The sequence below is a fragment of the Salmo salar genome, chromosome 06 (assembly GCF_965601325.2).
Source record: "Salmo salar chromosome 06, fSalSal1, whole genome shotgun sequence".
Taxonomy (NCBI): Eukaryota; Metazoa; Chordata; class Actinopteri; order Salmoniformes; family Salmonidae; genus Salmo; species Salmo salar.
Genome location: NC_138296.1, coordinates 40,391,461 through 40,415,368, shown reverse-complemented (window position 1 = coordinate 40,415,368; position 23,908 = coordinate 40,391,461). Strand labels below are relative to the sequence as shown.

The window sequence follows — 23,908 nt, the reverse complement described above, 5'->3', positions numbered from 1 at the left end:
CATGTATTGTATGTGGAAAAACATGTCCTGATACGTTTCACTTTCCAGGCCTATTGCCATCTTTCAAAATCACACATGGCTGCACGAGGTGTAATCGAAAACTGATATTTAATCCAAACAAGCTTTAACAAAGTCTAAAAAATACTTGTTTCAACATGAAAAAGCTCTGTTCAAATGTTGCCATTAAACTGTCCCCATTTAACCTTGGCCTTCACATCTAACAGCATGGTTTTAACTGCTTCCAGACCATGTGGGGCGGGAGAGGTCAGGGGGGAGAGAAAACAAATGGGGTGTGGCAGGCAGTTTTGAGAAATTGTCATTAAAGAAAAGAGAGTGGCTGTTTCTCTGGGAGCTCCATGAAGACGGGAGACAGCCTTTTGAGGGACAGGTTCCTGGCTGGCCTTGGGCCACAGCCCGGGAGAGGCTGACGGAGTCTGGCCTGGTTGCTGTCAGAAGTCCTGGATTCCTGGGTGGGAACATTGGCTAAATCAGCCCCAGGAGGCTGCGGTGCGCCATGGCTAGAAGGGATGCAGCTTTTGTCAAATTAATTTAATTTAATTTTCGTAGCAGGCTAGAACTTATGCAGCAGGTTAGTATAATTAACGTAGCAGGTTATGAGACTTAGGTTAAGGTTAGGAAAAGGGTTTTGTAAAATGCAAACATTTACTTTTGAAGTTAATATGACAAAAGATGGATCCCTTTTAGCCATGACCTTGCGCTGCTGGGAACGTGGCCAAGAATTTCCAGCGATCAGCAGCAAGATATGACAGAGTCCAGAAACCTGTAGGTGAAGAACACAAAAGGCATAAAGGGTTACGTTGTGTGCATAAAGCTCAACTGAAACAGCTGCATATGCTTAAAAAGACATGAACACACTCATGCCAGGCACACCCACAAACAGGCATCCACATTAGGGAAAACAAGACTGCACACTTGCGAGTTTAAAACATACAGTCACTTGGAGTCAGCTGCACATTCCTGTATAGATATATCACAGCAAAAAAAACACACACAAAGGAGCTCATATGCTCTCAGCCTCGAGAAATTCACTGCACAACCGTAATGAACTAGTGCCACCTTGTGGTGAAACAGACTTTAATTTTACGTGTACATTTCACTTTCATTCACTGCACTAATTTCTGTCATATGTTGGGTATGTGTATGAATTATTATTTTTATTTTTTTATTAATGGATACTTTGTATTTCAACACATTCATTATTAACTTTAGTTTTCGGTTGCATAATGCAAATAATATAGATCTATGTATATCTATTCGTTCCATTTGTCCTACCCAAAATAAATATGAAGAGATGCTGGCTTATGTTATGTGCTCAATGGTTCTGTGATGATTTTAATTACATTTTACTGCACACACTTGCAATTATTTAGGTTTGTTTTTCGACAATAGACAATGTTGCTATTGTGTACTGGTCGTTCCACGAAATGAGTCCCTTTTGAGTGCCTTTGATATTTTAAGTAGAAATTGTGCACCAATATTACATTTTAAAAGCCTGTTATATTAAACGAAGTACCCTTTAATATAGAACACGTTTTTTTTATCAATAAAGACACTATGTTCCAGAAGTGTGGACTCGAGTCACAAATATGATGACTGCAACTCGACTTTGACACCAATGACTCGTGACTTGAGCCTTGTGACTCGACCTGACTTCATACCCTCCCCAAGCCCAAATATACAAAAATTATGCAGCGCATCAACTCTTCATTTAACGGATTAGTTTGAATCGGACAGCAGCCAATCAAATTGTGCGTGGCAGTGTAGAGGAACATCGGCGGGTGAATTCAGATGGAGCCCTTGGAATGATGATACCCAAAAGTATTATTTTCGGATATAAAGACGACGCTGTATCAACAAAAAACGGATTGCAACTTGCAAAACATGCGGGGGAAAAATTACAGACGGAGGCGCAACAATTTCCAACTTTGTTCGACATTTGAAGTTGCACCAAAGAACGGTAAGTCGTGGCTAATATAGCCGACAGCTATCCATCACACGAGGTTGTGTGTCTATGAGTGTGTAACTTGTTTCTTTTTGCTGGCTTGTGATGTCTGGAGCCTGTATTGCTATGTGCGCTCCTCACTGCTTGCCTAGATTAGATTTGCAGATCGACTCGCCACGCCACCACGCTGTTTGGTGCTGGAAAAGATCAAATGAGCACATTTGTGGCAGAGTGCCTCCTAGAATGGTTGTGTACTCTTCATATCCTGCTGATTACGGCGAGTGCTTGAACCTCTGATGGTGTTTATGCTTCACACAAATCCCACCATCCCCCTCTCTGCTGTCCTCCGCAGTTTTGAGCTTTCTCCATTGATAATGAATGAAATACGGCGGCTTATTTCATCTGAGGCACCGCATTCAGATAGAAATGCGTATTCTAAAATAGATGAAATAGTTTTTCCCCCCTCATCAATCTACACAAAATACCCCATTATGACAAAGCAAAAACAGGTTAAGAATTTTTTGCAAATTAAAAAAAAAATATTAAACTGAAATGACATTTACATAAGAATTCAGACCCTTTACTCAGTACTTTGAAGCCCCTTTGGCAGCGTTTACAGTCTTGAGTCTTCTTGGCACACCTGTATTTTGGAAGTTTCTCTCATTCTTCTCTGCAGATCCTCTCAAACTCTGTCAGGTTGGATGGGGAGTGTTGCTCCAGGTCTCTTCAGAGATGTTCGATCGGGTTCAAGTCCGGGCTCTGGCTGGGACACTCACGGACATTCAGAGACTTGTCCCGTAGCCACTCTGCGTTGTCTTGGCTGTGTGCTTTGGGTAATGTCCTGTTGGAAGGTTATCCTTCACCCCAGTCTGAAGTCCTCGGCGCTATGGAGCAGGTTTTCATCAAGGATCTCTCTGTACTTTGTGCTGTTCATCTTTCCCTCGATCCTGACTAGTCTCCCAGTCCCTACTGCTGAGCAACATCTCTACGGCATAATGCTGCCACCACCATGCTTCACCATAGGGAGGGTGCCAGGTTTCCTCCAGATGTGACTCTTGGCATTCAGGCCCAATAGTTAAATCTTGGTTTCATCAGACCAGAGGATCTGGTTTCTCATGGTCGGGGAGTCTTTAGGTACCTTTTGGCAAACTCCAAGCAGGATTTCATGTGCCTTTTACTGAGGAGTGGCTTCCATCTGGCCACTCTACCACAAAGGCCTGATTGGTGGAGTGCTGCAGAGATGGTTGTCCCTCTGGAATTTTCTCCCATCTCCACAGAGACACTCTAGAGCTCTGTCAGAGTGACCATAGGGTTCTTGGTCACCTCCCTGACCAAGGCCCTTCCCCCGATTGCTCAGTTTGTCCGGACACCCAGCTCTAGGAAGAGTCTTGGTCATTCCAAATTTCTTCCATTTAAGAACAATGAAGGCCACTGTGTTCTTGGGACCTTCAATTCTGCAGAAATGTTTTGGTACCCTTCCCCAGATCTGTGCCTCAACACAATCCTGTCTCTGAGCTCTACGGACAATTCCTTCGACTTCATGGCTTGGTTTTTGCTCTGACATGCACTGTCAACTGTGGGACCTTATATAGACAGGTGTGCCTTTCCAAATCATGTCCAATCAATTGAATTTACCACAGGTGGCCTCCAAGCAAGTTGTAGAAACATCTCAATGATGATCAATGGAAACAGCATGCACCTGAACTTAATTTCGAGTCTCATAGCAAATGGTCTGAATACTTATGTAAATCATGTTTTTTCCCCCCTCTTTTTAAAAATAAATTTGCAAAAATGTCTAAACCTGTTTTGGCTTTGTCATTGTGGGGCAGTGTGTGTAGATTGATTCGATTTTTTTTTTTTTGTGTATTTTTTCATACATTTTAGAATAAGGCTGTAACGTAACAAAATGTGGAAAAAGTCAAAGGGTCTGAATACTTTCCGAATGCACTGTATTCAACTTCTCAGATGCATTCAGATTCAGTTTTCTAAATTCAGATTCAAAACCAGAGATATCATCCTGGGCCCTCATTTATCAGTGTTGCGTGCAAACAGAAATGTTCGTAAACCATGCGTGCGATCATTTCTAAGCAAAGTGTGGGATTTATCCATTTGTACTGATACTTGAGAATGTGTGTAAATTTAAGCAAACCTCTGACCATGCGTACCCACAGCACCTTGTGGTAGAAAAGTCAAACTGCTAATGAAATACCATCCACCAAATGGAGAACAGATTAACATACTGGACCAAATCATAAACTATGAAGAAAAAGATAATACATGAATAGTTTATTGATGTATTTATTTTTATAGACACTTCAGCTACAAATAGTTTTCTCAGGGTGCTATGAAATTCATAAACATGAAACCATTTAAGCCTAATTGAATAATAAAGTCAATTAGAAAGAGAGTGGAATGTAAGGTTGGAGGCAACTTAGTTAAACCAGTTAAATAATATAAAAGGCAACACTGAGGCGTTGTGACTTGTCCAAAATGGCAAATCTTGCATTGGAAGATCTGGCATAAGCTGCATTACGCAGGGAGCGTGTTTCCAATGAGCGTGCAGATTTTTTTGCTGAGAGTGACGCTTGGCTTGTATCTCTGCAACCAACACTCTCTAGTATTAGAAAGGGAGACGAAACGCACCAATGCCATCCAGGTGCACACACAAGTCCTCTCCACCCTGGGATTTTTGGCCACTGGAACATTCCAACGGGAGATTGCGGATCGGTCTGGCATTTCACAACCACGCATGAGCCGAATATTGCCTGCAGTCCTTCATGGCATTATTTCATTGACCCCACAATGCATCGTTTCCGTACACTGCTGTGCAACAGGCCAGAGTGAAAAAGGATTTCCATACCATAGTTGGATTTCCCAATGTCATTGGAGCAATTGACTGCACCCACATCGCAATGAAAGCACCATCATTGAACGAATTCAACTTCGTCAACAGAAAAAGTTTCCATTCTGTCAATGTGCAGGTCATCTGTGATTCACATTTGGCTTCGTTGAATGTAGTGGCCAAATGGCCAGGTGGGAAACATGATTCATTCATTGCGCAGAACAGTTCAGTCAGCCTTAACCTCCAAGAAGGAGCCGTTGAGGATGGATGGCTTATTGGTAAGTGACTTATGTTTTATTTGCCATGTTAGACCTCTACTGGGAAACTGAATGTTGTGTTCATAACTGCAGGAGACCGGGGCTACCCATTAAAAACATGGCTGATGACTCCCCTCACAAACCCCTCAAACCAACAAGAGGCAAGGTACAACCAAGTCCACGCACGCACAAGAACAACAGTGGAGTGATTGTTTGACACAATCAACAAATTCTTTCAATGATTGATTTCTCTCTCAGGCCGTTGCGTACATCCTCCAGCTGCTGTTTGAGTCCAATAATTGATGTGTTGATCTCTTGTTGTTTCAGTACTGCATCACAGGCTGACTACATTGCTCGCGTCGCGTGCGTGAAGCAAAATCAATTTAGAAATCTATATTATTCAATTAATTGCACCCACAGTGCTCGCGCGCCAACGAGTGTCTGCGTTGCCAAGTGCTAAAATAGAAGTCAGTTCTATTTGTGACGCAGATCGCTCTGCAAATCCTGCCTCTCCCATCTCCTCATTGGTTTATAGAAGCAGGTACCCACGTGCCAACTCCTCATTGGTTATACCCACGCGGGGGACTGAAAGACGAACGAGGTCAGTGGTGGTAATGCACCTAATTTCTGAAAGTTGCCAATCGCAATATAAAGTCAAGAGAAGAAAAAGCCTAGGAGAGATGACTAGAAACGATTCGGTTGACCGTTTTATGTGTGGATTAATTGTCAGAGTAGAGGACTTTGTGCATTTCAGGTAAAATAACAACTCAATGTTTATATCGCAGGACAAATTAACTAGCAACAGCAAGCTAGCTAAATAGGACAAATTAGCTAGCAAGTGCATGTTAGCTAGCTAAATTGCCATAAAGGTTTAATGCTTTTCGTAATGTAATTGGTTCAGAGTTTGTTTTGATATTTTAACATGCATTTGGTGTGGGGGGACAAAATACATTTATTCATGATGGCGCACGCGCGCAGCCGGTTTGGGTTCCGTGTGAGGTCTCTCCAATTATGCTGCCAATGCGCTGGTCCATAGCAGACAGTGAAGAGTCACTCTGCCCTCCTCCTGTTGCACTTATCCCTTTTTTGGATCATAATATTTTTTGGGCATATGTTTTTAAATCAAACCATTTCTTTTAAATTTCATTAACTGTCAGATGAGGCAGAATTTACCACAGCACTAACCTGCTCCCAAGCAATATTTATTTTCTTATTTGTCAAGCCATTGCTGAGTGCTCCAAAAAGTATAGCTTGTTTTGCTTCCACTTTGGTGATCAAAGGTTCTATTTCTGCGTCCGAAAAAGTGTTTTTCTTTGATTTCTCCATGTTGGCGAACAGAAATTAGTGACATTTCTTGCAGCTTTAAAGGGAAGGTTTGTGACCATAAATGGTCATTTAGGGTGGTTCTTTATGTAAATGAGACTTCACATGTAAATGAGACTTCACATGCACTAGCACAGTGTTTTAGACCGTGTCTAATTTATCAAGGCAAAATACTTACAGGTGTGTGTAAATCAAGCGTACGAGCAATTGATAAATACCAAACTTTTTGTACTTCCGAACTTTAAACATTTTTTCGTACAGTTAATTTAGAAGCTTTTCTATGCAACATCGATAAATGAGGGCCCCGGTACTTTAAGCGGTACTTGATAACCAAGCAGGGTGCAGTCCTTTTGAACTTCCTGAATTTATCCATATAGAGTACCACAGTGTGAGTCATAATACCCATTAAAAACCTAACAGTCAAAACGGGAAAATGGTTCTAATCTTTTTTCCACTGTTCATTTTCCCCACAGGGGATTTTAGAAACACTTAAAATAATGGCTGTGTTTTGTGTAGGCTTACCCTGGTGTGACGTTTTGATAACTGTAAATCTCCATAGGACAAGGTGACTTTTATCAATATATTTACCTGTATTTAATCCCCCAAAATGAAATACTAATGAACTACAAATGCCACGATGATCTGGATGATACTGCCTAATCGAGGCAAAGCTAAGAATCTCTAGATTAACTACCATGTAGTAATGAATAAATTGGCAAAATGTCTTTTAAATTGACAATTCTGTCTTGTGCAAGTTTTAAATTGATATAATACCCGTTAGCAAAGGTGTCAGCTAGAGATGATGTGCAGGAGCTTGCAGGGATTTGTAGTCTTGCATGATGTCTACTTTGATGCTAATTAGCATTTTCTAATCTGAGAGTAAATAGAGACGAATATATTGAGAAAAGTCACCTTCTCTGAGAGATTTAAATGGTTATCAAAATGTCACGCCAGGGTAAACCTACAAAAAACACAGCCCTTATTTTGAAGTGTTTCTAAAATCCCCTGTGGAAAAACAATTGGAACCGTTTGACTGCTAGGTTTTATGGGTATTATGACACTTCCAATGTGGGTCTCTATAAGCTTTAGCTAAGTGTGCTAACACAGTCTTTAATCTGTCCTCCTCTACCTTTCCTGGCTGGCAAAGTAGCAGCGCTTGACTTGGGCAGGAGCTCACCAGAGCTGAGTACCAGCATTTCAAATGTTCTACTGCTTGAGCTCATGTTACTTTCAGAAAAGATTAGCTCAAAAGTATTGTGGAGCTTCTGGACCTAAATATAAACAGTACCTGCACCCAAATTGAGTACCGGCACCTATTTCAGACCAAGTCAAGCACCAGGATGTTGTCTCTGGTTTTCAATCTGAATTTATAGAACTGAATTTGAAATTTGAATGCATCTGAGAAGTTTAATATAAGAATTTATATCAACTTGAAATGAGTTTGTAAACCAGGTACACAGACAGTGAATGCAATATCTACAACATTGAAACTGAATATATAAATATTTAATTTGAATATTCAATTGAATTGTAAAACTGAATGCAATATTCATTCAATTCAGTTTGAAATCATTAAATAAGTTCAATTTCTGAATAAAATTTCTGCGTTACAAAAAAAAAATTCAATTCAATTTCAAGATACAAATAAAAAATGATGGCATTCAAATGCCGTTTCTGTTGCCACTGAAATTACCCATAAATAAACAAACCACACCCCCGCCATCGCCACGTGTGCGTTTGCCAAGTTGCCCCATGTCCACCAGATGCATATGCGTTTTCAAAATATTGATACAGAACGTACCACCACCTAGTGCGGCATCCCTAACGTAGCGTTCGTACTGCTCTCCTTTGACATTGAATGACTTCAATGTCAAAGAGTTTGCGGCATCTCGTGGACATGAGGCGTTAGTTGTACAGCAGGTCACCATAAAAAATACATTTATAAAGCCAGCTATGTCTCTCTGATAAGTAAAAAAAAAAATATCAACCATTATCACTAGCAATCCGATTGCATTTGTATCTTTCCTCGATTTCCCTCGAAAAAAATCATGTGCATTGTGGTGAACGAAGTTTCGTAGTAGGCAAATCAATGGGGGTGTCAACAATTTACAATATTCCATAGAGAGGTGAAAACATACTATGAAACAAACAGCCAATGCTAATGTATTATTTAATTGTACTATCAATGTAAAAGTTGTTCAAAACTTTAATCGATACATGTATTAATGAAATTTGATCCCATATTCTCCATGCGTTTCACCTATACATCAACGTAATGGTAAAGCCCAAAATGCCCGGGTTTCCGCGCGAAAAGACGGCCCGCGCGCCTGAACTGCATAGAGCTAGCCTACAACAGATGCCACACACATTGTTTTTCAGAGAGCTCTGATTTTAGCACATCGTTTTAACGATTCTTTGTTGTCTTTTCTTGTTTTTTTTATCTAAACGAGTTTTATATTTTAGTCTATCACGCTCACACTTGAAATGCCAGCCAATACCTCCTTGTCTCTGCCAGTGGATGTCAGGAAAAGGTAACGTTACAAGCTAGCTAGCGCAAATGTAATGTTGTAGTGCTGTCATGTTCGGCTAGCTAGCTTGCAGCGCACTGCATTCAGTTCACCCTTTGTCCTGTCAAATAAACACACATGCATGGCATGGGGTAGTATTCTTATTCTCACCGCATCACACGATCCACCATTCCATGTACAATACTGCGAATTAATTTTGTCACGCTGAAATGTCCCGGCTAACTGGATAGCTAGCTAGCATCTTCCACGGTTTTCCTATGCCATGTCTAGCTATTTAACTGTACCAAAGATGCGTTGTGCTTGGGAATAGATTTGGCGCCAAATGATACATTTTGGCTCATGTCAGCTGTTGCCTCGCTTCAATATTGGTTTCATGCATGTTTTTATTTCCCAGTTGGCTAACTAATGTTAACGTTCGCGTTATCGCTCTAATTGTTAGCTTGCTAGTTATCATCGACTATTTGTGAAATGTTAGCAACTCAAAACGGATAGCGATCTACATGGTCTGTTTACAGCATGATAACATTAGACTAGCTGGCTTCTTGTTCGATGCTTGGTACAGTAGCTAGGATAGGAATTCAAAATCAAGTCGGGTTCACATTCAAGTGTCCAGCTAATTAGCTAGATAGCGTTAACATTTAGCGTCAGCGACCTGTCAACAAGTTGTGCCATGCTAATATGTTGGATTTGACTATGTTCATGTTTAGGTCATTGTAGCAAGTAAGTAACACTTTTTTTGTTTGTTTGTTTACAGGCTGGCGGTGTTGGAAAAAGATGAAGATGGGATCTCAGATGAGGTGAGTGACCTGAACTACCAAGTTTGACATTTGGTTTCGGGTTGCTACAGACTTATTTACGTTTTCTGTTATTTCATCGTTGACTAATGTCCAGAAAGCCGATCATGACCATCCTTTGTGAAGTTGTATTAGTCGTATGTACAAGATACACATGGTATACATCGTCCAACGAAATGCTTACTTGCCTATTCCTTCTCGACAATAAGAAATAATACAAGCGAAAGTAAATGGCTCAGACTAGAATAAACATTTGAGCATAAGTATAATACAAGAATGCACGATCTGCAGTCTAATATTTACACCTGTTTTGGGGATTGGGGGGCAGATGTTTACATTGTGCATTATTTAGTGTGTGGATGAGTGCCTGTGTGTGTGTGTGGAGAGCTACTTAGTGTTCAGCATTCTCATGGCTTGTAGCTACAAACTGTCTCAGAGCCTGTTGGTATAAGACCTCATGCTTGATTGTCTTCCTCACAGTAGGTGAGTGAAGAGCTTGTGGCTAAGCACTTAAAATAACTTGGATGGGTAGCACCTTCCAAAGCATGTCTTAAACCAGTTTATTTAACTCATAGGACCGTGTCAAAGAAAAGGTCAAGTTGGTGCAGGACTTCCTGCATGCGGATGCCCAGGACCAGCTCAGCAGCCTGAAAGCCAAGATGAAGAGTTCAGAGATCTCAATGGTGAGTTGTGGCTGTATCCTGTCAATCTAACGAATCCACTCACTCCATAGAAATAGTATCTTTGGGTTTGTCCAAAATGGCACCTTATTTCCTATATAGTGCAGTGCTTTTGACCAGGGCCTACATGTTCCCCTCAGGATGGCTACCTCTCTAAGGTGAAGGCCCTATTGGGACGTGAGCTGTGTGTGGAGAATGGCTCACACGGTGATGTTGTGGAACAGAACTGCAAGAATGGCAAAACAAATGGCTCTGCAGCAAATGGTGACTATCACAAGGAAGAGGATGAAGAGGGAATCATGGACACCAAAGAGGCTGATGTCATGAAGTCTCCTTCTGCCCCCAAAGGAAAGGGAGGACGGAAGAGCAAGTCAGACTCTGAGCCCAAGAGTGAGTAGGAGTGGCTGGGGACATCAATTTCTCCCTGGATTAATCTATACAGTATCCCTTTTCTGTTATGTCTCGTGCTCTGAAAGATTTATGTCCATCTAATTGTTTGACCAAGCAACTTGTAAAACCCCAAACACATCTTATAGAACTGTACATTTTGGGAAATGACCATGTGTTGAGGCACATGGATGCATGTGCAATCAATTCCAAATCCTTAAACAATAAAACATTGTTTCTTTACTTTTGTCCAGAATCTCCTGGTTCCAGGGTCACAAGAAACTCTGTCTCCGGGAAACAACCGACCATCTTATCAATGTTCTCCAACGTGTCAGTAGGAACTCATCTGTTTCCCTTAACCTTTCAGGGTCTTATGCATTCTGCTCATGAATAAACTTTCCCCTTGCTCCCTTGCAGTCAGAAGCGCAAGTCTGATGAGGTGAATGGAGAGGTTACGAATGGAGAGGTTACAAATAGAGAAGTGGAAGAGAAAGTAGAGCGGGACACAGAGGAAGAGGTGAGGTGATCTTATTGTGTGCCACCTGTCACTCAGACCATGTGATTTACTCTTATTAATCAATGCACCTCCTAATCAGGCCTTTCTGTTGTAGACACAAAAAGAGAAGCGTTTTAAAGTGGAGCCAGACAATAAGTAAGACCTTTCACCTTTTAACCCCCCCCCCCATTCAATTGGCCACACCCTTCCTCCAATTTGCATTGACTGTCTCCATCCTCTCTTCTCAGGCCAGTTGCAGAGGATGCCACTAGTGAGAAAATGAAGGCAGTGCCTGCAGCTAAGGTGAGGCCCATTCCTGCACTCAAGCTGTTATATAATTTCGGAGCAGAGTTGCAATGTCATTGTCGCTGCTCATCTGTTTCAGACTCCACCCCCTAAATGTCCAGACTGCAGGCAGTATCTGGATGACTCGGACCTCAAGTTATTTCAGGGAGATCCTGATAATGCGGTGAGAAACTCGAGGCTGTTATACTAAAGAAAATGTGATACGGTGCCATTTTAACATGTCATTAGTGCCAACTGGATATTTGTTGAATGATGACTTGCACTAAATAGGATTTTATAGAGTAAAACAATATGGATCTATTCTAGTTGTCATGATTTCATTGATTGACTGGTAGAACAATGACTTTTCTTGATTATGTTTGTATACTTACAGCTGGATGAGCCAGAAATGTTAACAGATGAGCGCCTCTCTCTGTTTGACTCAAACGAAGACGGCTTTGAGAACTACGAAGAACTACCCCAGCACAAGATTACCAACTTCTGGTGAGTGGTCCCTTCATGCTGTCCCTTCAAAATTCTATACAGCATCAGCCTTTTAGTGCATGTTTTTTGCTGTCACCTTGGTAAAAGTGAACTGTTCTTTGTTGCAGTGTTTATGACAAGCGTGGCCACCTGTGTCCATTTGACTCTGGGCTCATTGAGAAGAATGTTGAGTTGTACTTCAGCTGTGCAGTCAAGCCCATCTATGATGACAACCCCTGCATGGATGGTATGGCCCTGACCTTTTTCACACTAACTGTTTATATACTTGTTTTCCTCCAACCATAGTTGATTTACAATCTTTACTAAACCATTTTATGTAAGATATACTTGAGTGGTGTATCTATGGCTAACTACTGTACTGCTATTTTTCTAGGTGGGGTTCCTGCCAAAAAGCTTGGTCCCATCAACGCCTGGTGGATCACTGGTTTTGACGGAGGAGAGAAAGCCTTAATTGGATTCACTACAGGTAATCTCAAGATCTTCCTTTAGGTTTTAAGTGGATTGAACGTTAAAACATTAGCCTAATTCCTATACTCATGATGTATATGACTCTGACCTCTAACCCATGACCTCTTTCCCCATCTCCAGCCTTTGCTGACTACATCCTGATGGATCCCAGGGAGGAGTACGCCCCCATCTTCGCCGTGATGCAGGAGAAGATCTACATGAGCAAGATGGTGGTGGAGTTCCTGCAGAAGAACCCTGACGTCAGCTATGAGGACCTCCTCAACAAGATCGAGGTAAAATACTAAGATTGTTTGGTGTAGACGCTTGACCAGGGTCGTGTTCATTAGTGCAAAAATGTTTCAGTGTTGCAACTACAGTTTATTATTGGATAAGTGCAGGTAGTTCTTTTTCTGTTTGGTGCCTAATGAACATGGCCCAAATCTTCACACATGGCAACATTAGCTTCAGCACTGACTTGACTCGCCAGCTCTCCTCTTTGCCCCTAAGACCACAGTGCCTCCTGCTGGGCTGAACTTCAACCGCTTCACAGAGGACACGCTGCTGCGCCACGCCCAGTTCGTGGTGGAGCAGGTGGAGAGCTACGACGAGGCCGGGGACTCTGACGAGCAGCCCATCATCGTCACCCCCTGCATGAGGGACCTGATCAAGCTGGCTGGGGTCACCCTGGGAAAGAGGTAATGATAGGACCTGGTATTGTCTGATGTTGCAGCAGACTTGCTGTTTATAAGCACCCCCCCCCCTTCCCTGTAGTGCTGTCTGCTTCTCACTAGGCTGTGTGGATGGAAGAGAATCCTAACTCTTATCATGAAGTTAAAATGGCAGACTGTCTGTCGGTCAAGAGCTGGATTGCAGATGCACTTCAGTCTAATTGGCTGTGGTTCATTTTATGTTGAAACCGTAAAGTTAAATGTCCAGCCTTGATTTGTGTTGGGGACAATAAGGGGGTTATGTTTGTCTCCCTGCTGTCTGTTCCCTCTGATCCCTGGTGTTTAACACTCCTCTTGACATTCCCTAATGCAGCATGCTGTTGTACTGGTAGGTATTCTACAGCCCTTCGGTCTGAAAATATCCTTGGCTTGTTTGGTGTGCATTGCAACAAATGTGTTGTCATAGAGCAATTTGGTGAACTGTAAAGCTCATCCCAATTTGTGCTGTTTGTCATAAAAAAAAATTGCATGGCTGCTTTGGCTGTTGAGAGCTTGAACACAGCATTACAACATTTATAATAATTGATTGCATTAGCACAACACCCAACCACCTGCTTCTTTCCCTTCATAGGAGAGCTGCTAGAAGACAGGCCATCCGCCATCCCACCAAGATTGAGAAGGACAGCAAAGGAGGGCCCACTAGAGCGACTACCACCAAGCTGGTCTACAAGATCTTTGATACTTTCTTCTCTGACCAGATTGATCAGAATGAGAAGGATGGAGGAACCAAACGCCAGCGCTGCGGTGTCTGTGAGGTAACTTACTAAGTGCCAATCTGAATGAGGTTGAGCCAAGACTTTGAGGAGCCTTATTTAATTGCACTTTGAATAAGTGTTTTAGTTGATTAATTTGACAATTTAAATATAAAAAAAAAAAAACAAGCACACAACTTAAAAGCCATACATGCACATTAATACAATTATTTGAGGATAACACACAAAGTCTGGGACTTATTTCCATTGTGGTCCTCTTGAGACAAGATGGCTAGACAAGATCTAACACAGTATGACAGTGAAATAATAAAACATAAAAGAAGAACATCTATCTCATCATTCCAGTTACATCATAGGGGTTATTCATATGGGCACAGAGGACATCAAACATATTTTTAAAGCTGTCCAGAGAGGACGTTGTTTTTATAGGCAGAGGCAACTCATTCCATTCTGAGGCTCCAGTATACAAGAAAGTACCTTTCCCAGCATTACTGCTGAACCTCTATAAGCACACATCAGCAACACCTGATCTGGTGCTGTGATTGTGTGCATCCCTAACACGAGGAAAGTAATCACTTAGATATCTGGGCGCAGGACCATAAACACTCCTGTAAGTGCAAACCTTCTGCCAAGCGAACTAGCTAAACCCTTGTGCAACTAATTGGTCTCCTGTTCATAATTGAAGCATTTATTTAACTAGGCAAGTCGGTTAAGAACAAATTATTTACAATGATGGCCTACCAAAAACCTCCTACGGGGGCTGGGATTAAAAATAAATTACATAAAAATATAGGACAAAATGCACATCACAACAAGAGACAACACTACATAAAGACAACACAGCATGGCAGCAACACATGGTAGCAGCACAAAGCATGGCACAGACAATAGCACAAAGGGCAAGAAGCTAGAGACAACAATGCATCACGCAAAGCAGCCACAACTGTCAGTAAGAGTGTCCATATTGAGTTTTTGAATGAAGAGATTGAGAACTGTCCAGTTTGAGTGTTTGTTGCAGCTCGTTCCAGTCGCTAGCTGCAGCGAACTGAAAAGAGGAGCGACCCAGGGATGTGTGTACTTTGGGGACCTTTAACCTGTTGAGGACAGACGTTCCGCCAGCGGAACCCCTAGCCAACAGCCAATGGCATCGCACGGCGCGAAATACAAAACCAACTAAAATACCACAATTACATTTTCTCAAACAATCAACTGTTTTACACCATTTTAAAGATAACTCTCGTTAATCTAACCACATTGTCCGATTTCAAAAAGGCTTTACAGCGAAAGCAAAACATTAGATTGTGTCCGAGTACCCTGCCAAAAATAATCACACAGCCATTTTCAAAGCAAGCATATGTCACAAAAACCCAAACCACAGCTAAATGCAGCACTAACCTTTGATCTTCATCAGATGACACTCCTAGGACATTATGTTATACAATACATGCATGTTTTGTTCAATCAAGTTTATATTTATATCAACAACCAGCTTTTTACATTAGCATGTGATGTTCAGAACTAGCATACCCTCCGAAAACTTCCGGTGAATTTACTAAATTACTCATGATAAACGTTGACAAAATACATAACGATTATTTAAAGAATTATAGATACAGAACTTCTTTATGCAATCGCTATGTCCGATTTTAAAATAGCTTTTCGGCGAAAGCACATTTTGCAATATTCTGAGTACATAGCTCGGCCATAAAGGCTAGCTATTCAGACCCGCCAACGTCGGGCAGCCTAAACTCAGAATTACTATTAGAAAAATTGGATTACCTTTGCTGTTCTTCGTCAGAATGCACTCCCAGGACTTCTACTTCAACAACAAATGTTGTTTTGGTTCCAAATAATCCATAGTTATATCCAAATACCTCCGTTTTGTTTGTGCGTTCAGGTCACTATCCGAAGGGTAACGCACGAGCACATTTCGTGACCAAAAATTTCAAAATATTCCATTACCGTACTTAGAAGCATGTCAAACGCTGTTTAAAATCCATTTTTATGCTATTTTTCTCGTAAAATAGCGATAATATTCCAACTGGGCAACGTTGTATTCATTCAAAGAGAAAGAAAAAAATGGCGAGTTCTCGTGACCGCGCATCTCCAGTCTCACTGTCCCCAGGCTGACCACTTACAAACTCTGCTCCTATACTTTGCCCAGAGACAGCAGACACCCCATTCCACTTTTTGGCAGCTTTAGAGAGCCAATGGAAGCCTTAGAAAGTGTCACGTAACAGCACAGATGCTGTAATTTTGATAGAGATGCAACAGAAGGACAACAAATTGTCAGACAGGGCACTTCCTGCATGGAATCTTCTCAGGTTTTGGCCTGCCATATGAATTCTGTTATACTCACAGACACCATTCAAACTGTTTTAGAAACTTTAAAGTGTTTTCTATCCAAATCTACTAATTATATGCATATTCTAGTTTCTGGGCAGGAGTAGTAACCAGATTAAATCGGGTACGTTTTTTATCCGGCCGTGAAAATTCTGCTCCCTATCCCAAAGAAGTTAACAGAATGTGACTGGCAGAATGGGTGTTGTATGTGGAGGATGAGGGCTGCAGTAGGTATCTCAGATGGGGGGGAGTGAGGCCTAAGAGGGTTTTATAAACAAATATCAACCAGTGGGTCTTGCGACTGGTATACCGAGATGACCAGTTTACAGAAGAGTATAGAGTTCCGTGATGAGTCCTATAAGGAGCATTGGTGGCAAATCTGATGGCCAAATGGTAAAGAACATCTAGCCGCTCGAGCACCCTTACCTGCCAATCTGTAAATTACAATTCTGTATTCTAGCATGGGTAGGATAGTCATCTGAAACAGGGTTAGTTTAGCAGCTGGGGTGAAAGAGGAGTGACTACGATAGAGGAAACCAAGTCTAGATATAACTTTAGCCTGCAGCTTTGATATGAAATGCCTTAGTTTAAAACACTCCATGTTCTCATTCTTCTGTCTCCAGGTTTGTCTAGTTCCAGACTGTGGCAAGTGTTCAGCCTGCAAGGACATGATCAAGTTTGGGGGTAGTGGTCGCAGCAAGCAGGCTTGCCAGAAGAGGAGGTAAGTTAGCTGATTTTTCGTGCCCCTTAGTTGCCTAGATAAATGGTTCCTGCCATGGCTGTTTCTGAACTCATAACATTTTGTTCCAGAACACTGTTCCTTCCCATGAGCTCATTCTGGAAAAACGCTAAACAGTTCTGAGACTGTTAAAACAAACTCCACTCTCTTTTATAAAAATAAAAAAACTGCCACTAAGTGTGAACTGGGCCATGGGGTGGAACTGGGGATGGGGCTACGCTAGCCAGCTAATGAACATCTTCAGAGCCCTTTATTTCAAATTGGGCGCTTATGTTGTAGGTGTGGTGGCTTGAACTCATTGGCTAATGTGATCTGCTCCCTTGTCAATGTAATTTCCCCACCAGATGCCCCAATCTGGCAGTAAAGGAGGCTGAGGATGATGAGAACATAGAGGAGGAAGAGTTGTTGCCTGTAAAGGCCCCTTCAAAGAAGGTGTCCAAGGCCAAGACTAAGAAGCAGAGCAATGGCAAGCTGACCTGGGTTGGAGACTCTATTAAAGTATGTACTCCTTAGTGTTGTAGGAAGTTCTTAACCTCAAACTGATCAAAATATCCCTTAGTACACCAGACTTGTAATATCAAAAATGTTTATGTAATTTGACTGACTTGCTGCAATGCAAACAGCTCTTGGATAAAGGTTTTCTCCTCTCCCTCCTGTGTTCAGACTGAGGGGAAGAAGCAGTACTACATGAAGGCGTGTATGGACAACGAGGTGCTGGAGGTGGGAGACTGTGTTTCTGTCAGCTCTGATGACCCATCAATCCTGCTCTACCTGGCCAGGTAGGTTCTATAGCAGTTTAAGAATCTTGACTTAGCCTTTTCTATTGGTTTCTGTATGGCTCAGGTGTTGACTGTCTTGGGTCTCCAGGATCACATCCCTGTGGGAGGATAACAATGGGAAGTGGTTCCATGCCCACTGGTTCTGCCGCGGTACAGATACTGTACTGGGGGAGTCCTCTGACCCTCTGGAGCTGTTCCTGGTCGAGGACTGTGAAGACATGCAGCTGAGCTACGTGGAAGGCAAGGTCAACGTCATGTACAAGGCCCCCTCAGACAGCTGGTTCATGGAGGTAAGAATTCATTGGCTTTAAGCAGAGTTGCTAGCCTGGTCCCAGATCTGTGCGTGCTGTCTTTCCAACTCCTACAGTCATTGTCATGCCAATTGTCTATACCGCTACTACTCCATGCACCTCATCACTGATGTATTTCGTACCACTGTGTTTTCAGGGTGGCATGGTAGAGGACATCAAGGTGATTGACGATGACAATGGGAAGAATTTCTTCTACCAGCTGTGGTATGAAGGAGACTGTGCCCGCTTTGAGACCCCACCTACCTTCACACCCCAAGACGACTGCAAGTACAAGTGAGTCAAAATTGACATTTAAAGCACTGATAGGGCTGTCAAGTACTTACATTTGGAGCTCTGAAAATCTAGTAATGGAACACCTTGAAAAGCTGACATTTTCTCAGTGTGGTTCTTGAAAAGTCCTTTTGAAATTTGTTGTAACCAAGGTTTTTTAATGAGCTCTAATGCTCCAATGATTTCATTTCTGCTAAGTTTGTGGTAGACTTTCATTTCTTTCCTGCAGTTTCAATTGACTGGTGTTGTGATAAAACCATGTTTGGTTATTGTGACATCAGATGTTGTCTTGAACTTGGCTTGCCATACAAAGGGACATTTTGGGTGGTTTTGTTGTTGTTTGAGAAACATGATACAATACCCTACATCTCAAATGGCAAAATGTTGAATTCCAATGCATAGTGCCTTGGGAAAGGCTTGTCAAGTGGTAATGCTGTTTTTCTTCTATACTGCAATTCAATACAAATGGAGGTCTTCAAATTACAATTCAGTGCTTGAAAGACCTTGAATCTTACTTTGCAATGTCTATGATCCTTTTAAGTGTTTGACATTTGATAGGAGGATTAATAAGTTGGTCTTGGGTTACCGTGTCCCCTGTATTTCAGCTTCTGTGCCAGCTGTAGTAGGGCTGAGGAGAGGGAAGAACAGGAGACTCCTCGGGTGTTTGAACCCATAAAGGACGAGGACCACGACTCCAAGGCCTTATATGCTCTGGCCTGCCTGAAGGGAGAGCAGTTCAGGGTGGGAGACAGCTGCTACCTGCCCCCTGATGCATACAACTTCAGGTGAGTGGAACATCCAGGAATACTGACGCTTATACATGGCATTGTTGAATACTTGTTTCTGATTGGTAAGCTAGGTTTGGTCTGCTAAACTAGCAAGTCTGTTTGTTTAGTCAATGTAGTGATCTCGTAAACTTGCTGTCTACTTCAGTGGATGTTGAAAACATTTCTTGTGGCAAATGTGTTCAATTATAGCCTTGGTATAAAAGGCATAAATAACTCTGGACTCTATGCATTCTCTAGAAAATAATGCAACTCCATGGCATTTTAGTTTGTCTCCGCTAACACATCGTGGACACCTTCCACGTTCATGATTTTCATAGGATGCAAAGCCCCTCGTTGATTCTCTTACATCAGTGGTATTCAAAGTTGGGGTTGCGGGGTAATTGTGGTAATTGTAACTCCCCTTATCATAACATTTTCTTGTGTGCTCAGTGTGAAGGCAGCCAGTCCAGTGAAGCGTCCTCACAGGAAGGAGGACGTGGATGAGGAGTTGTACCCAGAGTACTACAGGAAGCATTCGGACTACATCAAGGGCTCCAACCTGGATGCCCCTGAGCCCTTCAGAGTGGGACGCATCAAGGAGATCTTCTGCCACAGACGCAGCAACGGGAAGGTTGATGTGTCTGAAGTCAAACTGCGCTTGTACAAGTTCTACAGGTGAGCACCCAAGTCAAATGTCATGGTAGAACTTGAAAAGAAGGACCCCTTGGATCCATGCCAAATTTAGTAACTTTTGTACAATGAGAATTTTGGCCTAAAATGCAGCTCTTCACTGTAGGTTAGGTAAACTGGTGCCAATATATGCTTGTCTGTAATTTTGTCTTCTGTGGTTTTACTGTACTCTTAATGTTCACCCTCTCAGGCCTGAGAACACTCACAAGGGGGCGAAGGCAGGTTACCACACAGACATTAACCAGCTGTACTGGAGTGACGAGGAAGTGACAGTCAACATGTCGGAGGTGCTGGGCCGGTGTCGTGTGGAGTACGGAGAGGACCTGAATGAGACCGTTCAGGATTTCTCCTCAGGCGGACCTGACCGATTCTACTTCCTTGAGGTGAGGCTGGACTAGATGAGAAGCAATTGAGCAACTTCCCATATTAATCTTGCATGCTATGTAGCTGAGATGCTCATTCGAGGAAGTTTGCTCGAGGGTAATATCGGTCTCCTTCTCACCCAAAGGCTTATAATGCCAAGTCCAAGAGCTTTGAGGACCCACCCAACCATGCCCGCTCTGCTGTGAACAAGGGCAAGGGGAAAGGGAAGGGCAAAGGTAACTACTCTCCTCTGTGGTACTTATTATCAGTCATGTAGTTCTCTCCTTTTGAAATGTCCTCTTGCCTATTAGAGGTTTAGGCTTGTCATGAGGCTTCTCTGAATACTGTTGTAACTGTGGCTCCAAACCACCTGCCCTCCAGGTAAAGGCAAAGGGAAGTCGTCTTCTGCTCAGGAGCCTCCAGACCAGGAGCCTCAGGACCCCAAGGTGCCCAAGCTGCGTACCCTGGACGTGTTCTCTGGCTGCGGTGGGCTCTCTGAAGGCTTCCACCAAGCTGGTTAGTAGTTTCTTCACTTCTACAGCTTGGGAAATGTCTAAGGTGTGTGTGTGACCACAAGGGAACTTTTTAATATACAGGTAGAATTTCTTACAAGAGTAAGTTAAGTGTTTGTCAGGCCACATAGTGACTGCAATTTGTTGTTGCGCCTACCTGTCAGGTATCGCTGAGACTCTGTGGGCCATCGAGATGTGGGACCCAGCAGCCCAGGCCTTCAGACTAAACAACCCAGGCACCACAGTGTTTACAGAGGACTGCAATGTGCTGCTAAAGCTGGTGATGTCTGGAGAGAAGACCAACTCCCTGGGCCAGCGGCTGCCCCAGAAGGGAGATGTGGAGATGCTGTGTGGAGGCCCTCCCTGTCAAGGCTTCAGCGGCATGAACCGTTTCAACTCCAGAACCTACTCCAAGTTCAAAAACTCTCTGGTGGTGTCTTATCTCAGGTCAGTTAAACAGATTTGCACGTTTCCATATAAACATATGTATGAGTATATTATTGATCTGTCCAAGTACAGAAGCTCCAGTCTAAGTGGTTGCTGTGTAGTTATATACTTTTCCCCTAATGTGTATTCTCTTATAGTTACTGCGACTACTACAGACCCAAGTTCTTCCTGCTTGAGAACGTGAGGAACTTTGTCTCCTTCAAAAGCTCCATGGTCCTGAAACTGACTCTCCGCTGTCTTGTCCGCATGGGCTATCAGTGCACATTCGGAGTCCTTCAGGTGAGTTATTAGTGAACTTAAGCTGGCATGTTTCTTTCTGATTGATGAATCCAATAGTCTGCCGTATTACGCAATGTTTTTAGTTATTGTGAAAGTCAATCATGGGATATGCTTAAGCCTGACCTCTGCTGTCCACTCCTCCCAGGCTGGGCAGTACGGCGTGGCTCAGACGCGGCGCAGGGCCATCATTCTGGCGGCTGCGCCTGGGGAGAAGCTTCCTCGCTACCCAGAGCCCCTGCACGTGTTCGCTCCCCGGGCATGCTCTCTCAACGTGGTGGTGGACGACAAGAAATATTTCAGCAACGTCACACGGTAACCAGCCACCGGTCAATGTAAAAGCGTGTGGTTGTATAGCTTGTGATGTAAAGGGTTGTCTAGTTTCTGACTGTTCCTTCCTGTTTCAGAGGTAATGGCGGTGTGTACAGGACCATCACAGTCAGGGACACCATGTCTGACCTGCCAGAGATCCGCAACGGCGCGTCTGCTCTGGAGATCTCCTACAACGGAGAGCCCCAGTCCTGGTTCCAGAGGCAGATCAGAGGCACACAGTACCAGCCCATCCTCAAAGACCACATCTGCAAGGTACAGCTGCTGCCTCATAGTTACAATCACCTGCTGGCTCAGCAGTAACTTGTTAGAACAGCCATAGGTGTTGCTCGGTCTTTGGAGTCTCTTGGCTGCCTCAGTGCAGCTTAGTGAAAAACTGTTTGGTTTTTACAGGAGCAGAGAGCACCACACTTGGGGAGCAGATTTGTCGTGCCTGTTATGCTTACGACCTTGGTTAAATGAGAACTGTCACGAGGATGGGTGGACAATAGCTTTCCCTGAAACCAACTAAGTCCCTCTTTGGTTCCCAGGACTTGAGTGCCCTTGTAGCAGCCCGTATGAGGCACATCCCCCTGGCACCTGGCTCTGACTGGAGGGACCTGCCCAACATGGAGGTCCGGCTGAGAGACGGGACCTCATCCAAGAAGCTCCGTTACACCCACCCAGACAAGAAGAATGGCCGCAGCAGCTCTGGAGCACTGAGGGGCGTTTGTACTTGTTCAGGAGGTACTCACTTTTATGGATATTTAGGCCATACAAATGTTGTTAAATGCTTAATGGATTTAATTTTTTCCCGTTTCAAATACAATAGCTACCTTCAACCCCTAGCAACCTAATCAGTTTAGCCTCTTGGCTAAAACAGTGAGTGGTTGGCATGTTCATAACTCTGACAAATAGTCTTAACCTGTTCATTTTTATAGCACTTTTTCAGGTCAGATGGCAAATCCAAGGGGTTGTTGTAATGCTGTCTGTAGACATGTTCTGATTGCTAATCTGTCCTCTAGGGGTGCCCTGTGACCCTGCTGACAGGCAGTTCAACACTCTGATCCCCTGGTGTTTGCCCCACACGGGGAACCGCCACAACCACTGGGCCGGCCTCTACGGCAGGCTGGAGTGGGACGGCTTCTTCAGCACCACCGTTACCAACCCTGAGCCCATGGGCAAGCAGGTAAGGTCTAATACTGTACCAGCTCTAGCAGAATTCATGAATGGCTAGGACCATTTCACCTCAGGACACAGCCATGTAATAACATGTACAGTGGTTGTAGTTTGTTGTAAATACTAGTTTACAGAAATGTATTGGGGTCCCTCTCCTGCAGAGCTGTAATGTTGGATGCTTTGGGTACTAAATGTCACGTTTCAGGGTCGTGTCCTGCATCCAGAGCAGCACAGAGTGGTCAGTGTGAGGGAGTGTGCGCGCTCTCAGGGCTTCCCTGATACCTACCGGTTCTTTGGAAACGTTCTAGACAAACACAGACAGGTACTGGACTTGGTCTCTCTGTTCTCCATCAGGAATTCAATCCCCTCCTAGAAAATGCCTTGGAGTGACACTTTGTTTTTGTGCCCCCCCAGGTTGGCAACGCTGTTCCTCCACCACTCTCCAGAGCCATTGGACTAGAGATCAAGAAGTGTGTCTTAGAGCGGATCAAGGAGAATGACAATACAAATGAGAAAGGTTAGGCCTGCTCAAAGTGCATCCTGTGGTAGTTACTGCTGCTCATTGGACATTTTGATGAATTACTGATAGTGGCTTTAATGTGGATGGGAAGAATGTCATCAGTATCCATACTATGTCATTTTCCTCCCTCAGAGAACCTCAAGCAGGAGAAGATGGAGGTGTCGGACTAGTGCCCGGCCCTATTCCAATCCCCTGAATTCCCGATATTTTTAAATGAGCTGGCCAGTCTGCAGTACCATTCCATGTTTATGATTTTCTAAATGTGATTTTAACTGTGTTTGGAAAGTGAAAATAAATTGTATGTACTTTTTATATGTTGTAATATTTCAAATAAAGCTCTTATTAAATGGCAGTTCCTTCTCCTTGTAACATTGTCTTGGCAGCAAAAATCTGCGCACCAGTACGATGGGACATAAGCATTCAATGGGAAAATTGGTGCGTCTGTAGCATGGTCCA

General features: G+C 43.2%; 1 protein-coding gene and 1 long non-coding RNA gene across 7 annotated transcripts; one reads left to right on the top strand and one right to left on the bottom strand.

Moving 5' to 3' along the window:
- Nucleotides 1-91: 91 nt before the first annotated feature.
- On the bottom strand, nt 92-9,210 carry LOC106607211 (uncharacterized). 2 transcript variants are annotated; one of them, XR_006770227.2, is made up of 3 exons: nt 9,064-9,210; nt 668-781; nt 92-518 (listed from the first exon to the last, which is right to left on the bottom strand). It is a non-coding gene; the product is annotated as an uncharacterized LOC106607211 (long non-coding RNA). The 2 variants fall into 2 exon arrangements; XR_001329169.3 differs by having other exon boundaries at nt 92-781.
- LOC106607210 (DNA (cytosine-5)-methyltransferase 1.S) lies at nt 1,690-23,804 on the top strand. Of its 5 annotated transcripts, XM_082976577.1 has the most exons (36): nt 1,705-1,978; nt 5,156-5,228; nt 9,668-9,710; nt 10,283-10,390; nt 10,528-10,777; nt 11,029-11,104; nt 11,192-11,291; nt 11,386-11,426; nt 11,519-11,573; nt 11,656-11,739; nt 11,950-12,059; nt 12,167-12,285; nt 12,433-12,525; nt 12,648-12,799; nt 13,014-13,201; nt 13,548-13,562; nt 13,806-13,989; nt 16,914-17,011; nt 17,374-17,527; nt 17,693-17,808; nt 17,897-18,098; nt 18,256-18,392; nt 18,995-19,174; nt 19,607-19,831; nt 20,037-20,229; nt 20,355-20,445; nt 20,591-20,725; nt 20,886-21,168; nt 21,306-21,447; nt 21,593-21,759; nt 21,852-22,029; nt 22,305-22,500; nt 22,779-22,942; nt 23,138-23,254; nt 23,347-23,449; nt 23,585-23,804. In XM_082976577.1, the coding sequence occupies exons 1-36, from the start codon at nt 1,903-1,905 to the stop codon at nt 23,620-23,622; spliced, it is 4,686 nt and encodes a 1,561-aa protein (XP_082832703.1). In that variant the 5' UTR covers nt 1,705-1,902; the 3' UTR covers nt 23,623-23,804. The 5 variants fall into 5 exon arrangements, with proteins under 5 accessions (XP_014059408.3, XP_082832703.1, XP_082832704.1 ...); XM_014203933.3 differs by lacking the exon at nt 5,156-5,228 and having other exon boundaries at nt 1,690-1,978; XM_082976578.1 differs by lacking the exon at nt 13,548-13,562 and having other exon boundaries at nt 1,706-1,978.
- Nucleotides 23,805-23,908: the final 104 nt, after the last annotated feature.

Coding starts and splice junctions, on each gene's coding strand:
- LOC106607210 (XM_082976577.1), top strand. CDS start 1,903: ATGCGGGGGAAAAATTACAGACGGAGGCGCAACAATTTCCAACTTTGT. Junction 11,105..11,191: donor TTATCAATGTTCTCCAACGT/GTCAGTAGGAAC, acceptor GCTCCCTTGCAG/TCAGAAGCGCAAGTCTGATG. Junction 17,012..17,373: donor CAGGCTTGCCAGAAGAGGAG/GTAAGTTAGCTG, acceptor TTTCCCCACCAG/ATGCCCCAATCTGGCAGTAA.